General features: G+C 52.6%; 1 protein-coding gene and 1 long non-coding RNA gene across 8 annotated transcripts; both read right to left on the reverse strand.

Moving 5' to 3' along the window:
* Window positions 1-506: 506 nt before the first annotated feature.
* On the reverse strand, window positions 507-11,154 carry LOC132597820 (uncharacterized). Its single transcript, XR_009565181.2, has 3 exons — window positions 10,953-11,154; window positions 1,115-1,305; window positions 507-641 (listed from the first exon to the last, which is right to left on the reverse strand). It is a non-coding gene; the product is annotated as an uncharacterized lncRNA (long non-coding RNA).
* A 2,688-nt stretch (window positions 11,155-13,842) lies between these two features.
* On the reverse strand, window positions 13,843-24,157 carry LOC115851840 (zinc finger protein 22). 7 transcript variants are annotated; one of them, XM_060304974.1, is made up of 3 exons: window positions 24,042-24,157; window positions 16,287-17,174; window positions 13,843-14,537 (listed from the first exon to the last, which is right to left on the reverse strand). In XM_060304974.1, exon 2 carries the CDS (start codon window positions 17,144-17,146, stop codon window positions 16,535-16,537), a length of 612 nt encoding a protein of 203 aa, XP_060160957.1. In that variant the 5' UTR covers window positions 17,147-17,174; window positions 24,042-24,157; the 3' UTR covers window positions 13,843-14,537; window positions 16,287-16,534. The 7 variants fall into 7 exon arrangements, with proteins under 7 accessions (XP_060160957.1, XP_060160960.1, XP_060160958.1 ...); XM_060304977.1 differs by lacking the exon at window positions 24,042-24,157 and adding an exon at window positions 23,609-23,742; XM_060304975.1 differs by lacking the exon at window positions 24,042-24,157 and adding an exon at window positions 19,694-19,813.
* Between the last annotated feature and the right edge of the window lie 2,652 nt (window positions 24,158-26,809).

Below are 26,809 nucleotides of genomic sequence, written 5' to 3' on the forward strand. Positions count from 1 at the left end.
GAGATTAGATGATAAACGTTATCACTACACACACAAAAAGGTGAGGGGCAGAGGTGTTAACTAACCTCATTGTAGTAAACATTTTGCGATATATACGGTTATGAAATCATCTCATCATACACCTTAAACTTACATATATAATATGTCAAGAATATCTCAATAAAGCTAGAAAAAATTTAAAAGTCACCCTTTTATTTAATAAAAAATAAAGTTCACCACAAGGTGTGACACCCAGGTCCCCTGACTTCTCGTCACAATGTTTTCTGCCTTTCACTACATGCGTTCCAGAAGCCTAATGAATTATAAGAGAAGCCGGGCATCAGGCATCCAATCTTCCTGCAGCTTCTCCAGGGCCCCACAGAGCACCTGGAATTAGTTGTTCATCGGAAGATGTTGGCAACTCTCCTAAAAATAACCCACCAAGTAATCACAATCTACATCAGTGAAAACAGGAAGCAGGTTTTATTATCTTGCTTTTAGAAAGGGAGCGCTTGCCTGGGGAGGTACAGAAAATCCCGCGGGGTCCCAGCTGGCAACAGTGGAGCAGGTGTCTGGCCACTTCCTGCAGCTCTGGGCTTTCTCCAGAAGTGACCCCTTGGTCGCCAACTTGAGGGCATCACCCCTTCTTGCAGTTGGAGGACCTGTGGATCCAAAACACTCCTCAGGCTCAGCGCCTCTCTGCCGTCTCCCACCAAGGGGATCCTGGCTTTGGGCCCTAGCATCTTCCCCGCAACCTCCAATCCCACCCTGTCTGGAGCAGCCTTCCAGGCACACTTGGTCTGACTTTGCCCTTCTCTCCTCCAACTGCCCAGGGCCCAGAAACCCACTGGGCTGGGCCTGTTGCAAGAGTCTAGCTTGGGTGGACCCTATTTTGGGTTGGTTCAGGCGTTTCCCCTGGGAGCCCAGCACTAGGATCTCTCCACACCCACCTCCTGCATCCTCTCTCCATCTCCACACCCACCCTCCTGCATCCTCTCTCCATCTCCAGGACTACATTCTTTGCATCCTCTCTCGGTCTCCTCCACACCAGCCCTGTACGTAGTTTTACTTTTGTGCAATGAACTTACAGCACTTCCCTCAAACATCTTGTACATTGCCTTCAACCAAGATATACCTGTTACAGGTGAGGCCTCAGACCCAAACAGACTGGGGTCTTTCCAGCCCAATTGGACCCCCTCGGCTCCCCTGTTTCTGGATGGCACGGTGCCCACCACAGCTCACAGCCTTCCTCGGATCTCATCTGGCCCCAGGACAATTCCAGCCAGAAAGGAGGGATCCGGGCCTCACCAGGTGGGACTGCAGTATCTGGAAGGGGAAGATGAAGTGCGGGGGGCATTTCAGACTCAGCATCCCACCCAGTGGGGGGGGCTAACAGCTGGAAGGTGGCACCAGTAGAAGGGTTTCAGGCACTAAGTCCAACCCAAGGAAAAGTTGCCTCCATTCTGTTCACTGTGGAAGCGAAGAAACGTCTGGAGTCCCAACTTCCATTTCTAAAATCCCTCAAATTAGAGAAACAGAAATTCCTCATTTTATTCTTCCAGCCTCGAGTGAAAGTTCTGGAGGGTTTATTGGGGCCCTTTTAGAAGTCCTGGAAACCTCAACCCACTGACAATTCCATTTGCATACCCCTACCCAGGTTCAGAACCCTGGGGCCAGCCATGCCCCTCCGGGCCCGAGGGTCCCCCTGACTTTCCCCGTCATGCAACCCCTCCACCTGCTGGGTGGGAAGCAGGTGGCCAGGAGGGGGTGGTGCCTGTGCTCAGCTGGGACGGAGGATTGAGGGGTGCAGCCTGGAAACGAACATCGAAGGAAGTGCTTTGGAAAGAGGGGGACGCATCATACTGAGTGAAGTGAGCCAGGCAGAGAAAGACAACTATCATATGATAGCAGTTACATGTGGAATCTAAAAGGATGCAAATGAACTTATTTACAAAATAGAAATAGACCCACAGACATAGTAAACCAACTTATGGTTACCAAAGGGGAAAGGTGGGGAGGGATATTTTGGGAGGATGGGATTAACATATACACACTACTATATATTAAATAGATACCCAATGAGGACCTACTGTCTAGCACAGGGAACTATACTTAATATTTTGTAATAACCTATAAGGGAAAAGAATCTGAAAAAGAATAGATATATGTGTATATATATGTGTGTGTGTGTGTGTGTGTGTGAATCACTGTGCTGTACACCTGAAACTAACATGGCATTGTAAATCAACTGTATTTCAATTTTTTTTAAGTTAGCAATAAACAACAAAAAAAGAAAGAGGGGGACGCTCACCAACAGGCACTTGTGCCTTACTTCAGGCAACCTTTGGAGTGCAGAGAACCAGACAATTCCTGTTAGGAGCCAGTTTCCCCAAGATCACAGCTAGAAGTGGCAGAGCTGGGATTCTAACCCAGTTTTAACACCAAGACCCATGCTCTTCCTACCACAGCCATTTCTGTCTAGTGGCCACTGAAAAGTCAGCTGAAGCCTCTTCAATCCAAATACCTGCTTCTACCAGTCCCATGGCATCACCCCCCGCCCCACCTTGTCCAGAAAGAAGACCCAGAGCGTGGAGCCCAGAACCTGTCTCTACTGGAAGTTGACATTAACGCTGCATTTCTTGATGTGATCCCTAGTCATTTCTAGTGTTCCTCAGAATTTTTCTAAATTAGGGCAAATACGGAAATTACTTCCAAAAATTCACTCACAGTATTGTTACAGCTGGGCATCAGTCTCTGAAGTACTGGCAGGGGCTCAGTGTCCCCCACCTGCTCTCTTACTGTTCCAGAGGCACCGCGCTGCCCTCCCCCGCGGGATCAGAGCAGGAACATAGTCACTCTAAAGAACTGGGATTCTCTCAAAAATTATTTATGTCATTTTTCCTTTTAAAAACATTTAGTTCAAAAACAACAAAAAAGGGCCTCCCTGGTGGCGCAGTGGTTGAGAGTCCGCCTGCCGATGCGGGGGACACGGGTTCGTGCCCCGGTCCGGGAAGATCCCACATGCCGCGGGGCAGCTGGGCCCGTGAGCCATGGCCGCTGAGCCTGCGCACCCGGAGCGTGTGCTCCGCAGCGGGAGAGGCCACGGCAGTGAGAGGCCCGTGTACCACACACACACAAAAAGAAAAACAACAACAAAGACCCTCAAAGCATTCCAACGTAGAATTAACATTCTAGAGGTCAAAAGTCGGTTCATACTCAACTATCTGATGCACAGCAAAGAGGTCTTTGCTGCAATTTTATTTCCTCAGTAGCATTTGGAAAACTTTTCAGATTTTCCAGTTAATCTATCCGTAAGTCAATCCGACCACAAAATGATTTGGCTCAGTTATCTAATGAGATCATCTTTCCCCATCTTGAAAGGACTAGTAGAATGACATTACCCCCTATGTAAATTAAGCAGGGCACCTTCTTAGCCCCTCCCCCTTCTCAGCCATTCTGATCTCTTGGACAAAAGGAAAGGGCTCAAAACCAACATTGCCAGTCAGCCTCAAACACCTCCTCTGCCCCAAAACATCCACAACACTCCCGTTTCTTCGGGAGTATTAAGAAGGGATCTTTCAAAAAGCCAGAAGGATTAGGCAAAAACATACCTCAACTGGTTATTAAGGAAGTTTTCCAACACACGACAATGGTAGACAGAGGCTCTAATGAGCCCGGTCCCCTCTCGCCCAGCTTCAAATCATCAACACACAGTCAACACTGTTTCATCTCTAACTGCACCTTCTCACGCCCATGCCCCAGACAATTCTGAAACAAATCCCAGAGAGCATTTCATTCCCTATGTAGCTCTGAAAGCTAAAGGTCCTTTTATTATGTAAGCACAATAACCTAATTGTAACTGAGGAAAATTAACAATTCTGTATTATCGAGTATCCAATAAGTGTTCAAATTTCCTCAGTAACATCTACATTTTATCAATATTTTTTATTGAAGTATAGTTGATTTACAATGTTGTGTTAATTTCTACTGTACAGCAACGTGATTCGGTTATACATATACACATTCTTTTTTCATATACTCTTTTCCATTATGATTTATCACAGGATATTAAATTTAGTTCCCTGTGCTCTACAGTAGGACCTTGTTGTTTATCCATTCTATACATAAAAGCTTATATCTGCTAACCCCGACCTCCCACTCCATCCCTCCCCCAAGCCCCCTCCCCCTTGGCAACCACCAGTCTGTTCTCTATGTCTGTGATTCTGTTTCTGTTTCATAGATAGGTTCATTTGTATCATATTTTAGATTCCGCATGTGAGGGTAATATCTACATTTTAAAGATTTGCTTACAGATGAAAACAGCCCACAACTTTTCAGCTAGTGGTTGTTTTTCCCGCTCTTATTACGTGCTTCCTTCTCTCACATCCTGTGGTCGACTCAGCCAGCTGATGGAGTTGGCGTATCAACCCCTTTGGGGTCTACTCCCTTTTTAAAAGTCCCTCTAACACTTTCATGAGCAAACTTTCATTGCCGGCTTTTTGGCTCATTCTGTTTGGAAAGTTACTCTATGTTTTCTCCTTCTCCCTTCTGGAAACTCAGAAAAGAAACACGTGTTGAATTTCACTACCTCCAATTTTCTCCCCTGTATTAGCCATCAACCTTCACTTCATCTCTAAGGGGACAGTTAACTTTACAACTCTGCTTTTATTTATTTATTTTTTTACTCACTTCCATAGGGCACTCTGCAAAGCCTCATGGTTCCATTTATTCATTCAGAAAGTATTTACTGACCGCCTACATGGTCCCTGACTTGTGCATTATAATAAAAACGTGGCCAGGCTGGCCTTAAGAGAACAAAAGTCCAATTCACTCAGCATCAGTTCTCCAAATGTGCGCTAGAGGGCGCCACTCTCCCATTGACATCTGTTAGAAAAGTCTGGCGTGACTAACTCACTACGCAGCTTATGTAAGCTCTCTATACCTCACCACATAGTCAACCAAATAAAGAATCTCACACAACTTTCCCCTTAAAAACGAAATAAGTTCCATTTATTGGATGCACAGACAAAAAGAGAGAGAAATTACATAATTCCCCCAAATAGGTCCATTTTTCCATTAGACATCATAGACAGAAAGCCTAGGGCTTACAGGTTTTGCAAAACTATAAAAATGTTGCAGACTATTTTTTCATTGCAAAATACCAAAAGAAAACTGAAAAGTTAAAATCAATAAATATCTACAGAGAGCAACATATCAACTTTGCTGTTACATGTAGTCTCAAAAGTATTTCATTACATTTGAAACTATTCATAAGTTTAATTTGCTATATTATAAAATTTCCTGAATATGTCCCAGTAATAGCCAAAAACCCCGTGTCAGTTAACACAACAAATATTTATATAGCACCTGACGTGTGCCAGGCATTGTACTGTCCTTGGTGCTTATATATGAAGGGGGAGATAATGAACAAGCAAACAAATAAATAAACAAGGTCATGTTTGTGATAAATGCAAGAGAGAAAATAGAGCTGGTTGATGTGAAAAAGAATAGATGGGGAGTTATTGACCTAGAGTGTTTAGAAAAGGCCTCCATGAGATGACAGCTCCACTCATACCTCAGTGGCAAGAGAGCCCTGGGAATATCTGGGAGCAGAATATTCCAGAATATTCCAGGAAGAGGGAACAAAGGCAAAGGCCTAGTGGGAGGGAGACACAAGAGGGAGGAGATATCGGGATATATGTGTATGTATAGCTGATTCACTTTGTTATAAAGCAGAAACTAACACACCATTGTAAAGCAATTACACTCCAATAAAGATGTTAAAAAGGCCTACCCATGAAAGTGTGATAAAGAAGAGTAGGAAGAGACCACAACAAACAAGTGCTGCAGAGGGTGTGGAGAGAAGGGAACCCTCCAGCACTGCTGGTGGGGAGGTAAACTGGTGCAGCCACTATGGAGAACAGTATGGAGGACCCTCAAAAAATAAAAATAGTGTTACCATATGACCCAGTAATCCCAGTCCTGAGTATATATCTGAAGAAAATGAAAACATTAATTCAAAAAGATACATGCACCCCAATGTTCATAGCAGCATGATTTACAATGGCCAAGATATGGAAGCAACCTAAATGTCCATCAACAGATGAATGGATAAAGAAGAAGTGATGTATATATACAATGGAATACTACTCAGCCATATAAAAGACTCAAGTTTTGCCATTTGCAGCAACATGGATGGACCTGGAGAGTATTATGCTCAGTGAAATAAGTCAGACAGAGAAAGAAATATACTGTATATTATCACTTATACAAGGAATCTAAAAAATAAAACACGTGAATGATATAACAAAACAGACTCACAGATATAGAGAAATAGTAGCTACAAGTGGGAAGAGGGAAGTGGGGAGAGGCAAGATGGGGTAGGGGGACAAGAGGTACAAACTACAAGAGGTATAAAATAAATAAGTTACAAGGATACATCGTACACCACAGGGAATATAGCCGATATTTTATTATAATAACTTAAAGTATAATTTATAAAAATTTGAATCCTTATGTTGTACATCTGAAACCAATATGATGTTGTAAATCAACTATACTTAAAAAAATGTTTTTTAATTTAAAAAAAAAAGCAGCAGAGGAGGAAGGTATAGTGTAATGGGAAGGGGGAAGGATTGCACAGAACAGACAACAGAGGTAACCCTAAAAAGAAGCTCTGTTTGGGCTTCCTTGGTGGTGCAGTGCTTAAGAATCCACCTGCCAATGCAGGGGACACAGGTTCGAGCCCTGGTCCGGGAAGATCCCACACGCCACAGAGCAACGAAGCCCGTGCACCACAACTACTGAGCCCGTGCTCTACAGTCTGCGAGCCACAAATACTGAAGCCCACGCACCTAAAGCCTGCGCTCCCCAACAAGAGAAGCCACCGCAATGAGAAGCCCACATGCCGCAATGAGAAGCCCGCGCACTGCACTGAAGAGTAACCCCCGCTGGCCGCAACTAGAGAAAGCCCACATGCAGCAACGAAGATACGGTGCGTCCAAAAATAAATAAGTAAATTTTTTTTAAAAAGAAGCTTTGTTTGGTTTTTGTTTTGTTTTGTTTGCTTGTTTGGGGTTTGGATTTTTTTATTGCAAATAAATTGAATTTTAGCAAATGCTTTTCCTGCATCTATTGAGATGTTCATGTTTTTTCTCCATTACCTGCTGCAGTGGTATATTTCTTTAATAGAATTTTCTGATGTTGAACCATCTTATATATGTCTGATAAAGCCTTTTTGGTCATGATGCATTTTAAAATATATTTCTGGATTTTATTTGCCAACATCTCATTTTGGATTTTTGCGATTCTACTTATGGGTGAGATTGGCTGAAAATTTTCCTTCGTTGTCCTGTCCTTGTCTGGTTTCATTGTCAAGGTTTTACCAGCCTCATTAAAAGAGTTTGGGAGTATTTTTCACCCTATTCTCTGGAACAGTTTGTATATGAAGAATTACCTCATCATTAGAGGTGGACAAGCCTTCCCAGTTAAAGCTATCTGGGCTCCTATCTTAATTTACTTTTATCTTTCTTATTATTTTTCTCCTTCTTTGGGCATATTCTGTTATTCGTTTCTTAACTTCTTAAGTTAAACTCTTGACTTTTTGATTTTCAAAATGTCCTCTGTTCTGATGAATACATTTAAGAGTAAAATTTTCCTCTTGCATGACACAAGGTTTGAAACATAGTGTTTTCATAGTCATTCATTCATAAATATTTTATCATTTCCATTGCAATTTCTTCTGTAATCTGTAAATTATTAATAAGTGTGTTTTTACATAAACACATAAATTCCTGAATATACAGAAGCTTTTGTGGGTTTTTTGTTAATTATAGGTACATATCGTTTTATGGCGCTTCACAGATAATGCATTTTTTACAAATTGAAGATTTATGGCAACCCTGCGTCAAGCAAGTCTATCTGCGTCATTTTTCCAACAGCCTTTGCTCACATCACGTCTCTGTGCCACATTTTAGTAATTCTCGCAATATTTCAAACATCTTCATTATTATAATATGAAATAAGATGTTAATACTTATGTTACAGTGATCTGTGATCAGTGATCTTTGATGTTACTACTGCGACTTACTGAAGGCTCAGGTGGGAGTTAGAAGTCTTTAGCAATAAAGTATTTTTAGATTAAGGTGTGTACACTGTTTTTTTAAAGACATAATGCTACTGCACACTTAACAGACTACCGTCTAGTGTAAACAGAACTTTTATATACGCTGGGAAACAAAAAAAATTCATGTGACTTGCTTCTTTGCGATATTTGCTTTATTGCGGGGGTCTGAAACCGAACCAGAAATATCTCAGAGGTGTACCTGTATTTCTAATTTTATTGCATTCACAGAATATTCACAGATTGTATTCACAGAATACGGTCTATCAGTGATATCTGGGTTTTTTTTAACGTTGTCCAATAAGTGGGACTGCTGTATTCACTGGCTCTGTTTCTTGATTTTCTCATATTGCAAGATTTCCTTAATACGCCCCAGTGATGGCCAAGAGAGCAGTCCCATTTTATATAACCCTCTCCAGGCATTAGGGAGAAGTGACTGTAAACATATACCAACCGGGGAGAGGCAATAGGAACAGAAAGAAAATCCAAAGGGGATATTTTTGTTCCAACTCCAGCATCCTACGCAGAGCATGAATTCAATCAAAACCAACATCCATGCAACAAGGCCATCTCCCTGGTCACTGGGGGGCTGCAGAGAGATTTGCACAGTAAAAGTGAGAGAGAAACTAGAGCACCGGCTGGACCAGCCAGACAGCCCCCGACCCTGTCAGCCCCCTCCTGGGAACATGTGCTCAGGCATCCCTCAGAGTTCCCGGGGTTCATATTTTGCCATCACCCTGGCTGGAGCTACTGGGTCTGGAGTGTACCTGCCCCCGGCATGCCAGCTCAAGGCTCACAGCCACATCGAAGTGTGGGGAGAATGAACTCTGTCCAAGAGATGGTGACTAGTCACACCAAACCTGTCTCTGGGATTCTGTGGGGGAGACAGAGAGGGACACACAGAGCAGAGGGCGGAGATGTCAAGGGCAGTAGCAGAGAGAACAAGCATTATCCTCGAAGCAGCAGGCACCGTGAGCTAGCGCGGAGACGAGGTAGGAAAGCGACGGCCATGGTGTCCCGCTCCACCAGCCTGAAACATGCTGCTTCTTATGTGCAAATAAAGATTGAGCGCTCCCCAGCCCCCGGAACTCTATGGCGTCCATTCCTCCTGCAGGAGACCACAACGCACACACCCCCAGTAATTTCTGGGAGTGCTTGCATGCAGTGGAGGCTGCCTGTCCCCTCCGTCCCTCAGCCACTGTCTCTGCCACCTCTCAGGACCCACATGCACCATCATGCCACCTGGCTCCGGAACGCCTCTTGTCCCACACACGGACACAGTTCACGCTGCTCCTATCAACTAAGGCTCTCTTGAACCCACGTGCTTGAAACCTGATCTCAGGAGTTGCTGCTTGTCTCCTAGCAGATTTCCACAAGCTGGGGAAGGACCAGCTCAGCCCCTCGGGTCTTTCCCACATCTCAGAGGCCCCTGTCCCCAGGCGTTCGGACCAACAACAGCCTTTTTAAAATGATTATTATTAAACACAACAGCTAACATGCTTGGTCTGAAGCATCTGCGTTTGAAATGCTACCCAAGTCTAAAGCTAGGTCGAGAAAAGCAGTGGGTATTTGTTCTACGTGGGTTTCACCATCTCACAAAGCACATGGCCACCTCCAATCTGTCCATCTACCAGCAGCTCTTTGATCAAAGCCTACAGCACCACGCAGAACTAAACAAAGATGCTACTCACGATCTCTTGTCTGTGCAAGAGCCTTGGAGCGTGTATCCCGCTGAGACACTGCCTTAGGTTGGGGTCCTTGGAAGCAAAGCCTGAGTCAAGGATTCTGTTCAAGGGGAACGAGAACTGTTGGGAGGTGCTCTCTGCAGAAGGGAAGTGGGAAGTGGGCTCTGGTGGAGGAAGGAGCCAGGGATGTGGTCTCAGCAGGACCCCAGGGTCGCCTGTTCCCTCGGCAGCCCCGAGCAGAGGCTGCACTTGGAGCTGGCCCCTCTGGGGTCAGCAGTCACTCGCAGTGGTAGGGGTGGGCTGGGGGCAGCCCCCTGAGCTGGGCAGCTGTGAACCATTAACAGCCGATGCCCACGATAGCTTGGAAAGGGGATCCAGCGGGGCACAGCCACAGCACACACCCTCTCACTTGGGCGTTATTAGGGTGAGGAAAGTGAGGCTTCATGATGTTTTGAAGGGGGGTCATAAGGTGGGTGCAGAGACCAGGTGGAGGAACTGCTCTGCTTTCTCGGGGCTGGCCTTTTCCTGGGCTTTTCTCTTCTGTGCTGTGTTCTGTGTTAATGGAAAATTCTCATAAAGCCAGGCTGGACCGGCCAGGTCAGGATGGGCACGGCTGATGAATGCTCTGCTCCCCAGGGCGGGGGTGGGGGGCGACTGTGGATGGGATCCTGGACCCTGGTGGAGGCAGCGTCTCGTCTCTACACCCCACAAGCTGCCTAAGAAAAACCACGCTTCAGTTTGCTCCCTTTGGACAGTAGGGTCGATGGCATGTCAGAGTCAAAAGGTCCCCCTCAAAGAGGGGGGAAGTGAGGTAGGGCAGACCACCTGCACACACGATGACGGCCTGGGCATCTTGTTAAAAGGCAGTTTCTGGGACTTCCCTGGTTGGTCCAGTGCATAAGACTCTGCACTCCCAGCGCAGGGGGCCCGGGTTTGATGCCTGGCCGGGGAACTAGATCCCGCATGCATGCCACAAACTAAAGAGTCTGTGTCCCCAACTAAGACCTGGCACAGCCAAAATAAATAAATATTTTTGAATAATAATAATTATAAAAAACCCGGTGGTGTTTCTGTATATATTTTTTTAAATGCCGTTTCTGATTAGAGTCGGGAGGGGGGCTGTGATCTTGCGGTTATAACAAGCCACCGGGTTGCTGGGCTCCTACCTGGAGTCCACTCGCCTCTGGGCTTCCCTGGTGAACCATCCCTTCCCCACGCGCAGACCACGGGCTCCAGGCGGGGCTGACCCTCTCCAGGCAGTGTGTGCCCAGGCCTGGCCATCCAGCGCGTGCCGTCCCCCAGGCCTGGTGCGGCCTCTGCCCCTGGCAGCAGGCATCGACCGATTCCAGCCGACGACAGTCAGCCCTGCAAGGGGTTCAGAGCATCAGGGAAGGAGCTGAGCCTGAGCTGGCGGAGGGCCCAGCTACCGCCCGCGCCTTCCTGCCCCGCGAGGCGAGGCAGGAGGCAGCTGACATGAAGGAGGGCGGAGCCGGCGTCACGGTCAAGTCCCCGCCCTTCTCAGTTACGGAGCCTGCGGTTCCCCTTTATGGTGTTCGTGGATTTGAGTTGAACAAGGATCCTGCCTGATTCACCTACATCAGCCCCGGGTCTCAAAAGACCCTGTCATTGCGTTACTACCGCTCAGGACCCTCTTTGGCTGATAGAGACAATTGATGCAACCCCAAATCTGAATCAAAGAGGAAGGCACAGAAGGAAGGTTCTGGAGTGAGCCTTGGCCACGAGCAGGCCCAGCCCCTCACCAGGAACAGGAGGAAGATCGCTCACCCGCGTCTCGGCAGCGCGGTGGCAGGCCGGGCGTAACTCCAGTCTCCAGAGCCTTCTGCTGCGGAAGACTCCCGGGCTGTGAAGTGGCAGTGGCCGGGCCCACCCGCGGCAGGAGACAGCGGCAGGACAATGACGGCACACCTGCCCCTACGTGGGGCTTTGCAGCGCGCACAGTGTATATACACATTCATCCGATTCTCACAACCCACGAGGCAGGAGGAACAGATAAGGAGACCAGGGCCAGGAGAGAGACGCGACCAGCCAGGGCCTCTGAGTGGGGATGGGCCAGCCCTGGAGCAGCCCAGCACTCAGGTGCTGAGGGAAGCACCTCGAAGGTTCTCAGCAGGTCTGCCTCGCTGTGCACCGAGCAAGCTGCCGGGGGACTGCCCCAAGGGCCCCCGGTATCCATTACCCACATCCAAGTAGTGGCCATTATCCCTGTGGGGGAGCCCGAGCTGACTCACTGCTGTGGCTTTGGAGCTATGCGACCTTGAACGTAACTCCTCAAGAAATGATGGAGGCGGAGCTGGAGGCCACCTCCCTGCTCCCAGCTGAGCCCCAAATGACCACTCCTCACATGAGCTGATGTTGAGAGAACATTGATTCCCCTTGGTCAGCTCCAGCAAGCGTCAGCAACCTAGGGAGACGTCCAGCCTGGACATCCATTGACACACGCTCCTGCGGAGTCGGTGGGGGTGGGGTCTCTCCTGTCCCACTGCCCCGAGGAGGGGAGAACCCAAGGCCTCCTGCAGCTGTTATTGCCCAGGAAAGCCAGCCCACAGCCAATAAGAAACACTCACCAGAGGACCCACATCCCCCTCCCCGTCACACCTCCCATCACCTCCCACCCCACAGCCTCCAGCACTGGACCCACCAGCCAGTCGGCAACTACTTCCTGAGTGTTGTGAGCCCAGCCCTGTGCTAGACCCTCCTGGGGTTCAAGAAGGAATGACACAGCCCTTGCCTTCAGGGAGCTCCCAGTCTCAGTGGAGGTTTCACATGCGCACGCGCGTGCGCACACACACACGCACACACGGGAAACGGGAGTACCGTAAGTCCCCTACATACGAACGGGTTCTGTTCCAAGAGCATGTTCGTAAGTCCAATTTGTTCATAAGTCCAGCAAAGTTAGCTTAGGTACCCAGCTAACACAATTGGAGGGCAAGCTGCAATTTCACTCACGCCTGACGCTGATGGAATGCACGCTCACATCTTTGAAAGTTCGCAGTTTGAAGGATCATGTGTAGGGGACTTACTGCATAAGACTCCACACGAATTTCAGGCGTGTGATAGTGTGTTAACACGGGGACTGTTCAGAGGAGGGCGGAACGTGGGCTTGGTGGTCGGGAAGGCAGCCTGGTGGAGAAGAGGGCTTAGCCGGGGGTGGGGGAGGCGGGCACAGGCCAGAGCAACAGCAGGGGAAACAGAGGCAGGACCGAGGAGGGAGATGAGAGGAGAAGGGGCATCTGTGAGGGTCCCCTGGGTTGGGCCAAGGATCAGAGAGAAGGAAGTTCCGGAAGCACAGGGCCTCATTTCTCTGACCTCCCCCAGAGCAGCCTGTTATCCCAGAGCCTGGCATATGGCAGACGGTAAGAACCTACAAGCAAACTGCACTGGAGATAGGAACCCATGGGGGCCTCCTGGCAACCCTGACCAAACCTCAGCTCAGCCCTGGGACCTCTCACCTCAACACAACTCCCCCACGCCCCGCAGCACTCACGTCCCTGGGATTTGACCTACATTTCAGGACTAAAGGCCTCTCTCCACCTCCAAGGGTTTCACTAACTATAAGCTACCTCATGAAGTCTGGTTGTCATCAAAACCCAGGCCCGCCCTAGTCGGTCCCACCTTTTCTGATGGGTGGTCCAGTCTGGGGAGGCTGGGGAGCTCCAGGCCAACCTGCGCAGGTGTGAAGCCCGGAGGAGCCCTCGCCCTGCTGCTGGCCCGGCACCCCTCCTCCTGTTCCGCTGTGAAGTCCGGACACACAGAAGCTTATCTGCCAGCCTCTCTCCCTGCCCGGAGCCGGGGGGCCCAGCAGGGAGGCTCTACTTCCTCCCCAGCCCTCCCCCTATCCTGCCGAGCGCCAGCCAGGTACAGCCCCAGCAAGCAACCACAACCCAGAGAAGACCAGCCCAGCCCAGCGAGCTTCCAGCAACATCTGGGGAAGGGAAGAGAGGCTCCAGAAACCGGATGCGCTGTTTGTTAGGTCTGGGAGAAAAGAGTGACTAAAAGAGGCCCCTCCTCAGAATTCTTTATTCTGAACAAGGGAAGGAAGGGCAGGGGTTGGGGAGGGCAGGGGATGAAATGCTACTCGAATGGAGGCCCTGACCTGGGGCTCTGTGTCAGGTAAGGAAGGAGTGGCGGGTTAGTCCCGGGGCCGAGGATCTCGGCCTGGAGTCCAGGAGCTCCTGGGATTGCTCGTAGATTCTTGCATCTACGTGACTATCTGTGTCTTCCTGGGGAGAAGGTTCATAACCTTTGCCATCTTGTCAGAGGGCTTCACGACCCCAAAAGTGTTAAGAACGTTGCTCTGAAAGGAGAGTGAAGCCTGCAGGTATGTGCACACCCGGGGGAAGGTCTTGTCTCTGGAGCCGAGTCTGCTACCAACTTGCTGTGTTCTCCTAGGCAGTTCACCTCCCGTCTCTGGTGGGCCAGGCGGGAGCAGAGAAGCAGGCGTCCCACACAGGCACCGTCCCTGCTGCCACGGGAGAGCGGAGGCTCACAGCCAGGCAGTCAGCACGAGCTCTTCTGCGGCTGTGACTCCCAGCAGGTCCAGGGAGTTTCTCCACCAGGGCGCAGAACCTGCCTCCAATTCCAGGCTCCGTGTGTCCCTCTGCTGTCAGCTCCCGAGGTAGGTCTTCTTAGGGGACGTGTCCTCATGCCGGGGCACAGGCCCAGGGCCCCATTCCTAGTCACTGTGTCAGACGTGCCTTGCACACAGCCCAGAGGTCCTGTAAAGTCCTCATCTGTTCACAAAGACAAAGAGACCAGGGTCAGGTCTGGGGTGGGACGTGGCCCTGCCCAGCCCCCGTCAGCCATCTCTCCAGGGCTACGAGGGAGCAGTCATGGGCCCCCTGCACCCATCCAGGACTTTGAGTCCTCTTAGCCCCTACCAAGCACCCAAGCATTACTAATCCCATTTACCAATGAGACAACGTGGGTTCAGGGCACTTGGTGACTGGCTCCAGATGTCCTGGGTCCCGATTTAATCTCTTAATCTCCACCACTAAGTACTAGTCCACAGTGCAACAGCCACCTAGGGGCGGCAGGCAGAGGACAACTGATCGCTGAGAAGCCCCGTGGCTCTAAGGAAGGGCAGAGCGCAGGGATGGGTCTCCAGCGCTGAGCACGGGACTAGGTGTGGAACAAGGGCTCTATGAGAGCAGGTCCTCTGCCAGCCCCCAGCTTCCTTCCTCCCAACCCACTACCCAGGATGCCATGTCCCCTTCAGACACCCACAGCCCCTAGCAATGCCCCTGCCCAGGCTCACATTCCCACATCCCCAAAGTCCCATTTTCCCACCTGTAAGAGCCTCTCTTAACAATGATACAGTAGAAATGAAGGGTCTTGGGGTCCAGAACCCAAAATGAGGTCCAGGCTTCTACCGCTGCACCGCTAGCTCCTACGTGTGATTTAGGGCCAGCTTGGGTGAGTCTCAGTGTCCTTGTCTGCCAAATGGCTGAGAAGCCCAGGCCTCCGAGCATCAACTTGGAATCTGAGGCCCGGGGGACGGGTCCTGGCTCTCCCCTTTCTCACTGCATGACCTCGGCCAAGCCTCCTGGGGAGCCTCCCTTTTGCCCGGATGACCCCAGGACCTCGAGGCTCCTGCCCGTCCCACTTCCATCTCTCCTCAGTGCTTCCAGCTGTCCCTGAGCTGCACTTGAGATCACTGGGCTCTTCCCATTAAACATCTCAGTGTCCCCTCTCTCTGCCACAGAGTCCTTTGTAGAGCAAATGTGAACCTCCAAGGTAGGACCCCTGCCTTGGAAACCTTCCACACCCTTGTTCTCCCTATTCGTCCCCAGGACCCAGTTCAAGCCATCAAATTGCCTTGGGCGACACCATTCACCTCGCCTCCCAGAGCACTTTGCAGTCCGTCCCCACAACAGCCGACAGTCGGCATCACCCTGTATGAGCGAGCACCCCAGGGGACAGGGCCTGTGGCTGTGCTCTTCCCAAGAGCCCTGCGCAGCACACTGCTTGGCACACTGGGGCGCTCAATTAATGACGTCACCCTCTCTTGTCTGCTAACAGCAATTACAATCCTCACAATATACCAGAGAGGAGGACCCCTCATCGTTAGCCCCAACTCACAGATAAGCAAACTGGGCCATGAAGTGCAATGACTTCTCAAGGGTACCAAACAGTAAGTGCTGGCGCCAGGAGACCCTAGGGGCTGCGGGTGGGCTTGCGGATTGTGGAGAGCACGCCCTCCGGGTCGCTTTCAGGAGACCCTAGGGGCTGGGGGTGGGCTTGCGGACTGTGGAGAGCACGCCCTCCGGGTCGCTTTCAGGAGACCCTAGGGGCTGGGGGTGGGCTTGCCGATTGTGGAGAGCACCCCCTTCAGGTCGCTTTCAACTCTGACATTCAGGAAATGAAGATCTAGTAAGAAGCTAGTCGTAGACCTAGGAGCTCACTACGCCCCACCTCCCTCACCTGTCCCCACCTGACCCCGAACAAGTCTGAGACGGGCTCTGGCCAGCGCCGGGTCTCACCTGCTCTAAGCCGGGTGGGCCTGCGGAGGAAAACCAACGCAGGGGTCCAAAGCAGCCGTGTGCAGCCAGCCAGAGGGTCCTGGGGAAGGAGCGGAAGGAGGCGGCCCACTCCTTTGAGACCCCAAGCCAGCCCTCCCAGTCTCCCGGGATCCCAGCCAGAGAGGGGGCCGAAGCCCAGCGCCATCTCCAGAGGTCACGGATGCGGCTCTGGGGCAGAAAACAGCCGGAGGCAGCAGGTCCAGCGCGCATCAGAGCACGCGGCCTAAATGGGCCGCCTGGCCCTCGGGCCCGTGGCCGTGGCTGCGCTGGTGGGTCTTGAGCGAGCCTTCGCGTGCGAAGCTCTTGCCGCAGCGGGCGCAGAAGTAGGGCCTCCGCTCCCCGAAGACGCCGGGGCGGCGCGGGTGCGGCGCGGGCATGCGCGCGTGGGTGCGCTGGTGGTTGAGCAGGAAGCGCGGCTCGCGGAAGCAGCGGCCGCACTGCGTGCACTGGTGCGGCTTCTCGCCGCTGTGGATACGCTGGTGCGTGAGCAGGTTCTGCTTGAGGCTGAAGCAGCGCCCGCACTCGGGGCAGGGGAAGGGCCGCTCGCCCGTGTGGGTGCGCTGATGCACCTCGAGGTTGTGCTTGACGCTGAAGGCCTTGCCGCACTCGGGGCACACGAAGGCGGCCACGCGGCCCACTCCGGCATGCGCCTTCTGGTGCCGCACCAGGCTGGGCTGCTGCGAGAAGGTCTGGCCGCACAGTGGGCAGCGGTGCGGCTGCTCCTCCGCAGGGTGGTGGATGACCAGGCCTCGATCGTCCCCCAGGCCTTCCTCCCCGTCCCCCACAGGGGACCTGTCCCCGGAGGACGCCAGTTCGGTCATGGGCGCTTCCGGCTGCAATCACCGGCCCCTGGGGAGGCAGAAGCAGAGACAGTAGTCAGGGGGCACCCGAGGATCACCCAGGCCCCAGCCTCAGGGAGGACACTCCCCTGGGCTCCCACGGCTTCCAGAACCCGCCACTCTCCAGTCCTGTTCGAGCCTGCGTCCCCCTGCTGGAATGCCCTTCTTTCTCCTCTACCCCTAATCACATCCTACCCCTCCTTCAGGCCTTTCTAAAATGACACTTCCTGCTAGAATCCTTCCTTGACCTCTCCAGCCCCTCCGGAGCCACGTGACCCAACCCTATGACCCTCACTCATCACACAGCATGCTGGTCTGTCAGCCCACCTCTGTCTCCCTGCCCTGTGAGCATCTTAAGGACAGAGCTGCTTGCTTTTTTTTTTTTTTTTTTTTTGCGGTACGCGGACCTCTCACTGTCGTGGCACAGGCTCTGGACGCGCAGGCTCCGGATGCGCAGGCTCAGCGGCCATGGCTCACGGGCCCAGCCGCTCCGCGGCATGTGGGATCTTCCCGGACCGGGGCACGAACCCGTGTGCCCTGCATCGGCAGGCGGTCTCTCAACCACTGCGCCACCAGGGAAGCCCAAGAGCTGCTTCCTTTTGTGCCCCGCATCAAACACTGTGCCTGCCATACAAGGCATTGAATAAATGCTGATGAGTAATATTCAGGGACTCCTAGTATTGTAAGTTATACTGAACCTGGATGCGTCTTATCTCTCCAACCAGATTCTCAAGAAGGGGGGTAGGGAGGTGCATCCCCAATCTGGAGGGAAGGGCGGGTCAACAGTGGTTTAAAGATATTTTTGCAAAGCTTCAAAAAAGAAACAAAAGCCCCGTAAACTTGAAAGTAACCTCAGTTAAACATTAAGGCAGCAGCTCTTTGTTTATCAAAATGAGGCATGCCTGTAAAAGGTTTGCAAGTCACTGAACCACACTGTGAGCTCCCAAAGGGCGGGTCTCAGCTTGATTCCTCTTGGCATCTGGCATCGCCCCAGCAAAGCCTGGCCCAAGGCTGAGGAACACTCAAAGCTCAACAAACACCCCCAAGTTCAGTTCCATCCCGTTCACACTGGTTCTCCTAAGGATCCTCTTTCCCAGGGCACTGTGTTCCTCTTAAATTGTTTCCCACTGTCCTCACAACAGCCCTGAGGAAGGGGCAGGCTTATTGAACCCCATTTTATAGATGGGGAAACTGAGGCTCAGTGAGGCCCACTTACTTGCCCAGGGCCACACAGCAAGGTGAACCAAGACTAGGCCTTAAGTTTCCTCACTGTCAAAATCTCTTTTCAACATAGTAGTTGCTCACCAGCTAAGTTCCCCTCAAAACACACAAACACACACACACACAAGACCACCACCCTCCTGGCCACCATCACAGCACCATCAATACCCAAAGGACCACTGCTTCTGGGGCACTGTCTGCGGCCACCACCCTCACGCCTCCCCAAAACCCTAGGCTCCTGCTCTGTAGAGCGCTGGGGCCTGCTGGGAGGGAAGGAGCTGGCCACTCCCCTGCATTCCCCCACCCCCAACAGGGAAGCTTGCTGGCCCTTCCCCTGGTCCTCCATGCAGATCTTCTCCACACTTCCAGATCTCTCTGCTAACCACAAGCTCAGTGGACCTATCGGCAGAGTGGGGTCCCAGAGGCACCCCCTCTGTCTCCCCCTACCCTCAGGCTGGGGTGGAACGCCACTCACCCAGGAGAAGGGGACAAGTACTACTTGCAATAGACCCCACCCACAAGTCTTTCCCCAGGCAGCTGCATGGACGTTTGCAAAGACAGATCATCGCTGTCCCCTTGGCCAGTCTCAGCCCAGCCTTGTCTATGGGCAGCCTCCCCACTCCCCAGCTATACCCCTGACCAAGGGCCCCGCCCGCCGAGAGGGTCCAAGGCCTTGCCCCTCCTGTCTCCCCAAGATTCCTCCATCCCAGCCCACACTCACAGACCAGGCTGCGCCCCAGTTCCTCCGGCCTCCAACAGTGGCTCTTTCCTCGAGTCTGCGCTGCCCAAGGCAAATACGGTAACTCTCCGCAGCGCCTCCCGCGCCCCTTCCACCCTCATAAAGACGGCCAGCCTTCCGCACCGCTGTCCTTTTCAAATGCCGGCATTAATCAAAAGAGCTGACCCCACCCACCCGACCCCCCCGCGCACAGCCTTGCCAATTCCTGAGGCCGGAGCGATCCTGGAGAAATATGGTAAACTCTGCGTCGCAACCCCACCCCCACTAAAATATGTAGGCCTCCCACTCTGCTGCAGCAACCCACCCCATTCCGCTACAAGCACCGGCTCCCTTAGGGAATTCATGCAACCCACGCCCTCCCGCTCCCGCAGCGCCCGGGAGGAACCACGCAACCATGGATAAATACATAATTAAGTCGCTGCGCTCGCCACTCGCGGAAAGGGTCTGCGCGGCTCCCGGCAAATACGGTAGCGCGCCTGCAGTGACCCGCTCCCAGGGGCCGGCACTGGCCTCGGTAAATACGGTAATCTCCCGCCGAGGCCCCAGCCCTGGCCTGGCCCGAGACTCACGTGGCGCCGCCTCCCCAGCCCTCCGTCTCCTCCGCAACGCCGCAGTCGCCGACGTCGCCGCAGCCGCACAGCAGCCCCGTGAGGCTGGGAGGTCTCACTCGCCAGCAACCTGGCTGGCGGGACAAGGAGGGCTGCGAGCCCAGCGCCCGCCGGGACAGGAGAGGGAACCAGGCGGGGGCCGGTCCGGGGGCAGAACGCCCCAAGGGCCGGGTCGCCCCAACTCCCTCCGGGCCCCCTGCCCCAGCCGTTCCCGGTTCAGGATTCCCCGAGGCCCCAGTTCAGCAGTTAGAGCCTCATCCTCACCTCCCTCATCCTACGGCAGGGCTAACAGCCTGGTCAGGCCCGCAAACTGACCCCGGCGCCTAGGAAACTGGGTCTGGGGGCGCTGGAGGGACAGAGCCTTTCCTTGCAAGAGAGAGAAGGGAGTGAACGCAGGAACGCCCCCGGCAGAGCCTTTCTGAGCAGGGGTTTCATGGGTGGGAGACAGAGCCCACCCTACCATATGGCTCGGGTTATGCTATTAGGATGAATGGGGGAATAGAGGAGACACACCCCTACGGTCCAGTCCTCTTCAGAACTGAGCCCATTATAGTCAAGACAAAGATATTCTGTGAAAGAGCCATTTATAACACCCAGGGGAAGCAGCTGGCGTGGACAGGGCGGGGCTGAATTCGTTTCCAAATGTCATTTAATAATGCCCCTTGCTTACATTTCACTTCTCTTATTACAATGTCCTTTGTCACATATTATCTCGCGGGAGCCTTCCAATAATCATGTGCCGTCTAAGTTATACAGGTATTATTATCCCATTTCATAGATGGGAAAGTAAAATAAAACTGAAACACAGAGCGGCTCCCCCACCCTCCCTACTCCCCTGCAACCCACAGCTCTGAGTGGCAGAGCTCAGTGGAAAGGTAGGCTCAGCTCACTCTCCCTGGCATCACCCTGGTATCTTGACCTGCAAACAGAAACAGTGTGCCGAGCAGGATGAGAAGTAATCATCTCATCCAGAGTGAGAAAATGCCTCCAAATTTACATTTTGTAGACAAAGAAACTGAAGCTGGAGAAGGAAAATGATTTTTTAAATTAAAAGTGCTAGAGGAACATCAGCTAGCCTTTTCTTCCCCGGCCCTCTGTAGCTGCCAGGTGGATGAAGCAGCTGGGATTCCGGAAGGTCCAGGCAGGGCTCCTTACAGCAGACAGTGGATATGGCTGTTAGGGTGGCATTATCCCTGATGAGGGGCTCTAGAAGACACAGGCCTCCCAGCCTCAGGAGGTCCCTCCTGCAACTCTGCAGGCGCCCAGTGTGCCTTTCAGAGCCTGGGAAATGAATTCCAGGTGGGGTCCAACCCTCGGAGTAAAACCAATCCCTTTCTCCCGACACCAGACCTGAAGGTCAGGCCTGCCAGCTTTCACAGCTCGCCCCGTGGACCAGTCCATCCCAGCAGGTCCGCCCTGGGTCACTCTCAGCCTCTCAAGGACCCACCTCCACCCCTACCCCCATCCATGCTGCTCCTGTGGCCCCTCACCGAGGTATGTGGAGCTTCATGAGTGAGACAACCCAAGGAGATTAGTATTTCAAATAGAGGCAACAGGGAGGGAATTCTGGGAAGCCCAAAGAAATGAATCCACCAGGATAGATGTTTACCCCAGGGTGCTCCCCTGGCATTAACAAAAGGACCCCCTAACCACTGATGATAACCCGTACCCACACTCTGCCCCGGGGCCTGTGGAGCTTGGCCCATGGAACAGCCATGCCTCCCAGCTCTCCAGCTCTTGTTGCAAAAGTCGTCACCTGCCAGAGGGACCAGCTTTCATCCCTCCCGCAGGCCGCAGGAGAAATGGGGACACTTAATAAATGACCAGAATTTTTCAAAGGCAAAATCAATAATATACCTGAGGATGTCACCTATATTTTTAGCAGCATTTTCTAGGTAACCTGTGCCAACGTAGAAAGGAACACAGCTGGGGATGGGGGAGGGGGAAGCCGACAACACCACCTATAACTCGTCTCTCAGTGGGAATGCCGAGGGCTCTGGGAGGCCTCCATCCCCTGCCCTGCGTCTGTGAGTGTGACTTCTGCTGAGTCACTTCGTTTCTCTGCTTTCATACACATACACTCCCACACGCATCTCCCCTTCCGTTTTCACGTGCTGTGGTGAGCACAATAGAATGGAAGCGCAGAGATATTCTGCAAATGCAGCCATGCTTCTTCGCACAGGCAGGGCCAGAGGCTGGCATGGCAATCCCCACCACTCCACAAGGCTCATGTGACAGCTGCACTCTGGCCCTAACAAAGGCCTGGGCTTCTCACAGCCGAGAACAGCTGGCCCGTGACCTCATTCTGGGAAGAGGCATGTGCAGCTCAGCCGAGTCCTGCCCAGGGCACGGTATTCCCTCCCCCACCTCCAGGGTACACCGGCTGGACAAACGATCCCCAGGTACTCTTCCGGACCCGCGTGGTCCCTCGCAGAGATCAGCCTGGTCATCCTCTGGCTCCCCCGGCTCTGGGCTGCATCCCCAGGGCTTCTGCACTCAGCTAGGTGACCATGCTGCCCCCTACCAGCTCCTCCCGTCTCCCCAGATTGGACGGTGATCCTTAACATCCCTCCCTGAGGCACCTGTGCTGACTTCAGATAGGGATTTAGCTCACTTTTGTTTTCCCACCGGGTCCTGAGCTCCAAAGGGCAGGGACTGTGTTTTCAGCATCTCTGTATCCCAAGTGCCCAGCATATCATAGGCCCTTGGTCAATGTCTGCTGAATGAATGAATGCACGTCTGCAGATTCCACCTAAGAGTGGTGGAGGGAAAAGGTGGCCCCTCAGCCAGCAGGTGTGCCGATGTAATGTAAGGGATGAGGGGCCCCAGACATGGCTCTGAGGGCTGGGAGGCACTGCGAGACCGGAATGGTGATGTGGGGCTCTGGGCACGAGTTCACATCTGCTTCAAAGTTCTTTTTCCTTGAAGTTAAAACCCAAGATGTGACCTAGGACATCAGTTCAACCTCTAAGCTTGCAGTGTGCTTGATACCAGTTAATTTCTATGGCGACTGAGCTCTGTTTGGGGAAAGTCCTTTCCTTCTTCTTCCGTGGTACAACTTCCATTGCCACAAATGCCGCGCAAGTAGCCACACGGGGAGGTTATTTTTAAAATGACCATGGCTCTCATTTATTGCCTGCTGTGTGCCAGGTACTACACTGCATGCCCTACCTAGGTCCCTTGCCCAAGGCCCCGCAGCTTACATGGTAAAGCCAGAACTCAGCCCCGGAACTGACTCTACCCACGATTCCCAACGTCGAAAGCAAGTTCTAGATTGGGGTGAGGGGCAGGGCTGAGAGAAAACATTTCTACTTCTTCTCAATAGGAGCATTATTCCCGGGGCTGTACTGTCCAATAGCCACGCATGGCTTTTTAAATTTAAATGAATTAAAATCAAATAAAATTGAAATTTCAGGTCCTCAGCCTCACCCGCCACAGGGAAGGGCTCGACAGCCACACGTGGCTGGTGGCCATGGTGTTGGGAAGCACAGATCCAGAACATTTCACCATCACAGAAAGGGTCTTGCCCCCTCCAGATCTGAGTGACCCGGGAGACACCATTCCCTTTTTTTTTTTTTTTTTTTTTGCGGTACGCGGGCCTCTCACTGCTGGGGCCCCTCCCGCTGCGGAACACAGGCTCCGGACGCGCAGGCTCAGCGGCCATGGCTCACGGGCGCAGCCGCTCCGCGGCATGTGGGATCTTCCCTTACCGGGGCACGAACCCGCGTCCCCCGCATCGGCAGGCGGACTCCCAACCACTGCGCCACCAGGGAAGCCCACCATTCTCTTTTTAATCCAGAGTTCAGCCCACGGGGACCCATTCGTTTCCCGCCCTCCGCTAGGATCTAGTAAGAGCAGTGATATGAGAAAACATACCATCTTCAGCCACAACACTCCTCCTCTTGCCAAAGGTCAAGGAGAGTTCTTTACCAAACCCAAATTACTTTAAAAAGAAAAACCAAAGGCCTCAGCAGCAGCCCCTACTCCTGCCGGGCGCTCTCTACGAAGTCCCTGCCGGTCCCGCTCTCTCCCCTGGTCAGGGCACCTCTCCCTGCAGCTCCCTCGGGCTGGGCAGCCTGGAACCACACCCTCCCAAGCAGGCTGCCGCCTGGCCAGCTGACTCAAAGCTCACGTTCCTTGCCAAGGAGGAGCATTTTCCCCGTACCTAAGTCATCCGTCTTAGCTGCCAGGCTGCTCCTAACAAAGGACACAAGGGTGACGAGGGCAGTTCCTGGAACTCCAACCCCACCAAGCTCATCTGGTGCGCTGCAAGCTTGGCCCTGGGTCCCCATCGCAGACAGGCACTTACCTGGCTGTGGACAGGCTATAAATAAGTCTTTTAAGATCTTGGTTTATTTACTCATGGTTGTTTTCTGTTCCTCCATGCAAGCCTTTAATCTCAGCATGCTCCGGAACATTTTGAACTGCAAACCACAAGGGTAGGTCTGACCTTCTTGTCTTTGATTTTTATGGCGTGTCTTTTCCTAAATTTTCTCTGACCTAGTTTATTTTTAAATGAAATGGAATTAAAATTGAAGTTGACAATGCCACGCCTCCCTCGGAGAAGACTGCCATCGTGACAGCGGAAGAGGTTTAGGCTAACAGGAGACCTGGGACATGCCATCCACTTGCAACATGACCCACTGGACTAGTCCCACCGTCCCCCTCCCCCTCCCCTGTATCACTGCCCTGCCCAGGTCATAACTCGCTGTGAGATGGTGAATAAGAACGCCTTGCTGACAGAGCTGGGGCTGGGAACGATTTGTTGAAGAGTTGACCGTAGAGATTGTTCCAAGCTGTGTATCAAAATGAGTTTCCACAAAGGCCCAAGAGCTCCTCAAGGGCGGGGTCTGCGACTGCTATGGCCTGCATTGTGTCTCCGCAAATTTATATGTTGACGCCCTACCCTCAATGTGGTGGCATCTGGAGATGGAGCCTTTGGGAGGCAACTAAGAATTAGCTTTAAATGAAGTCGTGAGAGTGAGGTCCGCCTGGTGAGATTAGTGTCTAAGAAGAGGGAGAGAGAGACCAGGTCCTTTCTCTCTCTTTTACTTCTCCCCCACTCCTTCCCGCCCTCCCACCATGTGAAAACACCGAGAGAAGGTGGTCATCTGCAAGCCAGGAACCGAGCCCTCACCAGGAGAAGACTCTGCCAGCACCCTGATCTTGGACTGCCAGCCTCCTGGACCGTGAGAAATGCACGTCTGTCATTAAAGCTCCCAGCCTGTGGTGGTGCTATGCTGGCCCGAGCCGACTAAGACAATGGCTTATTCATCACGGCATCCCTGAGGTCTGACACAGTGCCTGGCACACTGGAGGCTTGTTTAGTAAATCATTGCTGTGCCACCGTGCCATCCCAACCTGGTCGATGGGACGCGCACCTCGGTAATTCTTCACCCTGATGGACTTGGCCTTGTCCCCATTGTGACCCAAAGCACCCACTTTTGAAGAGGTAGGTCCCCTGGGGTCAGTGAACAGGCATCATTCTCATGACTTTGGTGGGAGAGGGGAGCTGCGATCAGACCTCATCGACCCCGAGTCTTACCAGTGCAGCTGTTTGATTGGTGGGAGAGGGGAGCTGCGATCAGACCTCATCGACCCCGAGTCTTACCAGTGCAGCTGTCTGATTGATCTGATCACTAAACACAGGTCATTTGTGAACGATAACACATCCTATTGTATGGAAACTCCTGCTCAACTGATCTCTTCAGTATCTGCCTGCCCTGCCGCTCAGGAACGTGGTTTAACAGGCCTCTAATGCAGACATGGTACCTCTGGGATGCTTCCTGGAGGAGCAGGGCTTGCTTGAGTTGGCCTCAGAATTTCAGGAAGCAAATACCCCATCATCACAGTGGGTTTTGATGAGATCCCAAGCGTTTTGCTTCCCTGAGCAGGGCCGGCAGGAGAGGGGCAGGGCTTTGCAGGGAGATAGGGCAGCACCCAGGGCTGGGTCAGAGCGTGCTTAGGAAAACCCTTCTGATTTGGCCCCCGGCTGGTCCTCAGACCTGAACTCCCAGATGGGCACACCTCACCCATTTGCGAGGTTTCACACAGCAGGGTTTGTGATCAAAGGCCTGGACCACGAGTCAGCGGCCCTGGCTGAACATTAACCATCACCAGAATTGTGTTACCCAGGTAAGCTGGATCACCTCCATGTCTTTTTTTGTGTGTGTGGTACTCGGGCCCCTCACTGTGTGGCTTCTCCCGTTGCGGAGCACGGGCTCCGGACGCGCAGGCTCAGCGGCCATGGCTCACGGGCCCAGCCGCTCCGCGGCACGTGGGATCTTCCCGGACCGGGGCACGAACCCGTGTCCCCTGCATCGGCAGGCGGACTCCCAACCACTGCGCCACCAGGGCAGCCCCTCCATATGTCTTTTTGTGATGCTACAACACTTCAAGCTCCTGCCAGATGAAAGGGATTAAACAAAACCTGAGAAGAGAGGTGAACGGAAGCCAGGGTGACCGCACAGCTCCTGGAGAAGATAACACTTCTCTGAGTTCAAGGGAGAACCAGGCGGGCCCCTGCTGGTCCTCCCTGCAGGCAGGAAGGCACAGTTTCTCCTCCTACAGAATCACCCTAGGGTTCCCCTTTTTCCTCCCACTTCCCAGCTATCCAACCCTGGTACCCCGATACCCACGCCCTCTGCAATCCCCTCCCCTCCTGTGGGAAGACATGGTCCTGGCTACAGCCAGGCTGGAGCCCCGGGCTCTTCTGCTAGCACTAGGGCCCCAGCCGACCCTGCTTTTGGAAGGGTATGAGGGGTGACTTTTGAGGGGCTAGAGGTCAAGGGGGGTATGTGGGAAGTGATCAAATTGTCTTGGAGAGGGAACAGGGGAGAGAATACTGCCCTCCACCCCCAGCAAGAACTGGCCATGGGGACTGGCTGTGCTCATGGACAAAGCTCCCTGCCCTCGTCCTGGGGCAAATGGATCCCTCCGAGCACACAAGGACCCAGAGAAGAGGAAGGGCGGCTTAGAAAGGAGACCACATGAGACAATCAGTCCTTCATTTCTCTCTTCTGCAACACCGGCGTTGATAGGGATCCCGGGCAGTGCCCGCCGACTCAGGGCAGCACA

This window comes from Globicephala melas, chromosome 9 (assembly GCF_963455315.2).
Source record: "Globicephala melas chromosome 9, mGloMel1.2, whole genome shotgun sequence".
In the NCBI taxonomy this organism is placed as follows: domain Eukaryota; kingdom Metazoa; phylum Chordata; class Mammalia; order Artiodactyla; family Delphinidae; genus Globicephala; species Globicephala melas.

Coding starts and splice junctions, on each gene's coding strand:
- LOC115851840 (XM_060304974.1), bottom strand. CDS start 17,146: ATGACCGAACTGGCGTCCTCCGGGGACAGGTCCCCTGTGGGGGACGGG.